This window comes from Brassica oleracea, unplaced genomic scaffold (assembly GCF_000695525.1).
Source record: "Brassica oleracea var. oleracea cultivar TO1000 unplaced genomic scaffold, BOL UnpScaffold01383, whole genome shotgun sequence".
In the NCBI taxonomy this organism is placed as follows: domain Eukaryota; kingdom Viridiplantae; phylum Streptophyta; class Magnoliopsida; order Brassicales; family Brassicaceae; genus Brassica; species Brassica oleracea.
Genome location: NW_013617920.1, coordinates 2,437 through 9,213, shown reverse-complemented (window position 1 = coordinate 9,213; position 6,777 = coordinate 2,437). Strand labels below are relative to the sequence as shown.

At 35.3% G+C, this 6,777-nt stretch overlaps 1 protein-coding gene across 1 annotated transcript; it reads right to left on the bottom strand.

The window, feature by feature from the left end:
* Positions 1 to 690: 690 nt before the first annotated feature.
* LOC106321282 (CBL-interacting serine/threonine-protein kinase 20) lies at positions 691 to 2,361 on the bottom strand. The gene has a single exon (XM_013759586.1). It carries the CDS (start codon positions 2,225 to 2,227, stop codon positions 818 to 820), a length of 1,410 nt encoding a protein of 469 aa, XP_013615040.1. The 5' UTR covers positions 2,228 to 2,361; the 3' UTR covers positions 691 to 817.
* Positions 2,362 to 6,777: the final 4,416 nt, after the last annotated feature.

Here is a 6,777-nt window from a genome sequence, read left to right as displayed (position 1 = left end):
AGAACGAGATAGGGCCACAAGACATAAGTACAAAGCCCATACTGATGAACAAACAAGCAACGGTAACATTGTTTTCTGAAAACAAAGGAGAAGTAAAAGACAAAGGAAGTGGTCCTGGCTTGTACGGATTGCGAGAGCCAATAACATTGAAGAAGAAGTTCCAGCTACTGGAATCCAATGTTGAGACAAAGACCTAATTGACAGCAAGGCATTCTTCTAGGGCTTTCACATTTATGTATAAATATCTCTCTTACATTGTAATGAACTCTCAAGCAAGAAACATAATGAAAAGCTTCAGTTTACATTTGTTCTTTCTCAAGATCTAGAATCTATCTTTGCTTTTAGATATTACATACGTAATAAGAGCTTGGACTGCAGTCTACAGGGAAATTTCGCCGACCATGTATTATTAATAAGGTCGTTGAGACGGTCACGAACAAACGGAAAAACCTGTCTTAGAGCCACATGTCTTCTCTGGGAGTCCAAAATAATTATAGAGTCAATCAGTATAGTGTGACCAGCCCCAACGGTCGAGTTATTATTTTGCGATTAAGCTTATAGAACGGAAGACCATCTTATTTATATAAACGATTTAGACCACCAAAAACTAATTTTGTTTTACTGTTTTTCTTTTACTTGTCTTTTTATTACTTTCTTATATTTTCGAAATTTGTGTATATATGGAACAAACAAAAAAATCTAGATATGTGATGATAACTGCAGCGAATCCATTACATAGATCTCAAAGATAGTAAAGAAAAATATCAAAAAGACTCAAATTAAAGGAAATCGAATAGGAAAAACACATTTTATCACATTAGGCAACATTCTCATTGGTATTGTTGTTGTTGTTGTTTCCTTGCCATTTCCAAACAATATCTTTCAACGAAGGCTTAAGCTCACCATCGCAAAACTGTTTATACTCCATTGTATCACCTTTACTTTTCTTAAACTCAACCATATGAAAACTCTTTGTCACTTCAAATATCTCAACATTAATTGCGAGTTGTCCTTTTCTTCCTTCTTTTCTATCCTCCATCTTCACTCCTACATTACTCTTCTTCAAATCGAACCTCTCACTACTAGTAGCTATCTCTTCGAATTTCGACACTATCTCCTTCGCTTCCTTCTTTGTCGTAAACATCGATTCTGATCTCTCTTCTTTCTCAAACAATCCCGAGAGATCAAATCCTTGAGACAAAGAGGAGATTAGGTCAAATGCATTGTAACACATCGGCTGTACCGCAAATGCTGCGTGCACGTCACTGATTAGCGATTCGATCTGATTACTATCAGGCGATTTAGGAGTTTCTATCTTCTTGAAACCCTTTTGAAACCAAGAATTCTCCATGATTTTGTTAATCTTGATTCTTGAATTAGGGTTAGGATCAAGAATTCGAGATAATAGCTTCTTGACCTCAGGTGGAAACCAGTTTGGACATTTGAATTCCCCATTCTTGATCTTCCGATACATTTCGACAAGATTCTGTTGATGAAACGGAAGAAAACCAGCCAACAAAACATACAACACAACTCCACAAGACCAAACATCAGCTTTGTCACCATCATAACCTTTCTTGCAGATTACTTCAGGCGCCACGTAAGCAGGTGTTCCACATGTCGTGTGAAGCAAGCCATCTTGTTTCCTCGACTCTCTCAACGCGCTGAGCCCAAAATCAGATATCTTCAAATCGCCATTTTCGTCTAGAAGCAAATTCTCTGGCTTGATATCACGGTGGTAAACTCCGCGACTATGGCAATAATCGATTGCTCCAATCAGTTGCTGGAAATATTTTTTAGCAACGTCTTCTTTAAGCTTTCCTTTAGAGACTTTGTTGAAAAGCTCACCGCCTTTAACGTACTCCATCACAAAATAGATCTTTGTTTTGCTCGCCATGACTTCGTGGAGGAACACGACGTTTGGGTGACGAACGAGACGCATCACCGAGATTTCTCGTTTGATTTGATCGATTAATCCGACTTTTGTGACTTTCTCCTTATCGATTACCTTGATCGCTACGCTTTCACCCGTTTTAAGGTTACGTGCGTGATACACTTTCGCGAATGTGCCCTTCCCTAGAAGACGGCCTAATTCGTACCTTTTCATCAGCACGATGCCGTTTTTATCCATTGGTTCGAGTTTGGTTTCTTGGAGAACAATGTAACTTGATGAAAAACAGAGGAAGAGCTGTTGAATAACTTTGTTTGGGTATGCTGCTTCTTCCATTAGAAGAGAGAGCTCAGATTCTGGAAATGTTCATGAGAGGAGAAAACCACACTAAATTTTAATTGTTTTTTTCTTGAGTCTCAAAATCTGCATATATAAAAATAGTATTTCTACAAAAAACTCAGGAGCAAAAATCTAGATTTGTGTGGCTCTGAATATTGCTTGAAGTGGGCGCCCCTAAATACATGTATCTATATGTGATTTTTATAGGCTCCTAATTATAGTGAAGGAGAAGTTGATAAAAATAGTATTTCTAAATTTTTTTAAAAGATTCCAAAATTTAATTTTGGAGCTATGTTCTAGATTCATGAGACTGCTAAATATTAAATATTCCAAAATAAAACTTTTTGCCATCTCCAATATATAATTTAATTATTTACTATTAATTTATATTTCAAATTAGATGTCGTGTAAATACTAAATTATTTCTTCCTTTTATTAACAAATAAAATAATAAAACTGTAGTAAAATTATATTAAAAATATGACATGATATTTATTTTATAATGAAACGTTTACATTTTATTTGAAACTCAAGGAATATATTTCAGTGGCTGCCCATAAATCTTGAGATGGTGAAAGAGTTGACGAATGACATGTCTTGATTTGAAATAATGGCGGGCGAATCATGAATTTTTTAAAAATATGTGATGTATTAAAAAAATTTTTGGACTATTTTTATATAATTTTAATTTTTGACTGTTTTTTCCAGTTTTGTTCATCTTTCGAGAAGTTGGCGTAGTGATCAACTTTGTTTAAAATGATTCTAGTTAATTTATATGTGTTCAAAATGTTTGTGTCAAATATATGATGCATATAAAACATTTTTAGAACCGTAGTTTCATATTTTTGGACATAAATTTTAGTATTACATAACGTATCTATTCATGTATGTATCTTAGTTGAGCTATAGAAAAAAAGTTCTTGAGCTACAGTATCGAAGCTATCTACATCAGCTTGGAAATTCAGACCAATTAGAGAGTGATGAATTGCCACGTTATAAGAGATTTTTTCGAAATAAATACTGAAACTTTCATGTGGGTTTATGATATTTTCTAATGGCCTAGTCAAGCCCACTTCAAGATATGGCTCACACACTTTGTCTTCTTCGTTTCTTATCCTTCTTTTATGATTTCGTTTCACCTCCCTATGTATCTTCTTTTATATAAACCATTTCTTCCGATCAGAGGTGACTTATCTATTGTTTGTGTTGTGTATGTGCAAAGTACTTTGGGTTTTGATTTCTTAGAATTAAAAAGTATGAAAACTGATTAGTGTTAAGTGATACATGGTTTGACTTCCTGTTCTGTACAAGAAATTCATAGCACACTGAAATTTTCTAAACATTTGACTATTTTTAGCAAATTACCTGTTTTTATCAGCATACATTTAAGTACTTAACTCCGTATTTATCAATGGTCTTACATAATTGTCTCCATTGGAATCAGTGGCCTTATTCTACTGTCGATATACTATAGATTCCAATAACAATCACAGCCAAAAAGGGGGAAGATGAACATGGCGACTTGAACTCTGTCTGATGAACTGGCTCTGGTCTAGAGCAGATACCGGAGATAAAGAATCAAGAAACTAACTCCTCAAACAAGGAGTAGCCCAACCAGTTGTTCCGATTGACAGCATTGATTCCCTTATTCTTTCGACACCCGCGACTACTGCTACTACTCCTATTTCTGCAGATACCTTATTGCCTTGTTCTCTTGATGAAACTCTTCCTGCAACAAACAGCCATAAATAACATGTAGAAAAATCGTTAAAGAACACGGCGATGGGAGAATTTTCGGCGGCTACCGTTATAGATTCATTAGTTACTATTTAAGTTATGCTGCAAAATGATTAGTTTCATAAGTTTCACCTTCTACATTGATATATATGTACAAAAAGAAGAGAAAGAAGAAAAGCTTACAAGGATTGAGGATGTTAAGGGTCATTAAAGGAAAAAGCACTGCAAGAAATGAACGGCAAGAGCAGCATTTTGAAGTATTGGAGTATTCCTGATGTATTGCTATTATATTACATTGAAAAGATAAGAAATGTATTATTTAATTTGCTTCACCAGTTCCAACAATCACACAATTATAATTTGTTCTTTCTTCTTTCAGATTCTAATGATTGGTTGTTATTTGAGGTGTTGTGGTTTTTAGTAAGGATGGTTAAAGGAAAATGGAATCTAACAAGTCAGTGGCGGAGGTTAATGAAGAAATTGAGGGATGATGGTAGTAAATAGGTTTGTAGTTGATCATTTTAAATAACGTTTCATTGGACATAGTGTTGAAGTTGATATGATGGCCACATACTTTTGATGTGGTTGGCTAATGGTCAGATTCATCTGATGTTGATCACAAGCTCAGGCGGTGATCTTGATCAGAAGGATAGAAGACAGCTCAGACATATGGCTCTAGCCTACAAGGTCCCGGTTATAACAACTGTAGCTAGAGCATTGGCCACGGCTGAGGGAATTAAGAGCTTGAAGCCAAGTGCTATTAAAATGAATGCTCTTCATCACTTCTTTGAGGTGAAGAATGAATCTTTTTTGCTCGTATGAGTTGAGTTTTTATTTCTATATTTGATCGTTTATGTGTGGAGCGTTTACGAATTCAGTTAAATGTTAACTGATTTTGTTTTCTTATAAGCATTTCAATGAATAATCTTCAAAGGTCTATTTCTGAAATGCAATAACAACTAAAAGCCATTTAACTATGTCTTCTTCCTCAATTATGTATCTCTCTTCTCTCCTCTCTTCTCTTTTTTCTATGATTTGGGAATTTTTTTCTCTCAGCTTTCAATTTAGGGTTATGAAATTGGATCTAGGTTCATGGGCTTATGATTTATTCGGGTCAAGGTTTTTAATTTGTGATTTAATAGATGTAATCTGGTCATTTATTGGTCCAAAACTTGTTTCATTAACCAAAACACTACAAGAAAACATGACCTTAACGACTACAATATTAGTAGCTATTTGGTCGTAATATAGGTTTTACGACTAATTAGCTTCGAAAAATGATTTGTCGTTAGAAGCTGTTCGTAAATAATTATTCGAGGCACATTGGTCGTAAAGTTACGACTAATGGTGTTAGTCGTAAAGCAGACGTAAATGTACGACTCCATTAATTGGTCGTAAGTTAAACGTAAATGCATTAGTCGTAAAGCAAACGTAAATGTACGACTCAGACACTTGGTCGTAAGTTAAACGTAAAATCATTAGTCATACATGTGACGCACATTTACGTCTCATAAATTAGATGGACATTGGTCGTAAACTTACGACCAATTTGCTTCTATGTCGATGTTTATTTGTCGTAATGTAACGACCACTTTACATCGACGTTAAATTTTCATTGGTCGTAAATTAACCCACTTTATTTATTTATTTTCGAATTTTGTATTTAATTACGAATTTAATATATTAATTAAAATCAAATATTTAAATTTATTTTCATTTTAATTTTAAATTTTGATAAAATTAAAAGAAAATATCTAACATTCAGAAACATAATAATATCCATAATATAAAACATTCATAATACTAATTAACTAAAACCGAAAAAACTAAGTGTTAAGGTCTATTTCGCCGAAGAGGTCGGAACTATGCTCATCCGCACGTCGCTCTAAATCTGCCTGCTCTTCCGGAGTGGGATCGGGGATAAAGCTCGGACGTAGAGATTGTCACCTAGAGGCAAGAGCCGGGTTGACGTTTGAGGTTGTCTCTATCATCATATCGAACATATTTGCCATACATGCAAATTTGTCCCCGTGGTCAGCTATGACTTCTTTGGCCGCAGTAAAATCCCTACGGAGAGAAGATTCTTCTTCCATTCTTGCAGCGTGTTCAGCTCTCGCCCTCGGGACATCTTTGACATACCCGATCCCGACAATACGTCCCCTTTTCTTTGGGGCAAACTTTAATTAATAAATAGATATTTAATTAGTACATATGTAAAACTAACTTAAAGAATTAAAAATGTAAATAAACATATATATTTAAGAGATCAAATTTTTAACCAGCTCAAAAATTTTGTTTTGTTTGACGGTGGACAGTTGGACCGGTGCACCTTCCGGATTTTGTTGCGACAACTGAGTCTGGACCTCCTGGATCCGAGCCTCAACAGTGTTGTGCTCGAGGATGCGAGAAGGTGCCATTAGAATGCTGATGTGTCGTCTTGTAAAGTCGGGCCAGAGATGGTGGTGCTCCTTCTTAGGCAGCCTGTATAAAAAAAATTAAATTAAACTCACGCATTCAATAAATAGTCAATTAATATATATTTAATAAAAATTAAAAAAGATCGAAGACTTACAATTTGTAGTGCCCTCCCAGCGTGTGGAATCTGTCCGGAAGTGTGAGGTATTGGCAGGTTACCATCATCATCGCGGGTCAACCGAGCCGTAGAGCAAGTGAGAGACCTCTGAACTGACTTAGGCAAATTCCAATAAGCCTTCAAGCCTTTCCGAATATCATTGCTGATATAATCTTCTTTTGCGTCATCCCCCAGGACCTTCCACTTCTCCTTCCAATCACCAACAATGTTCTTTAGG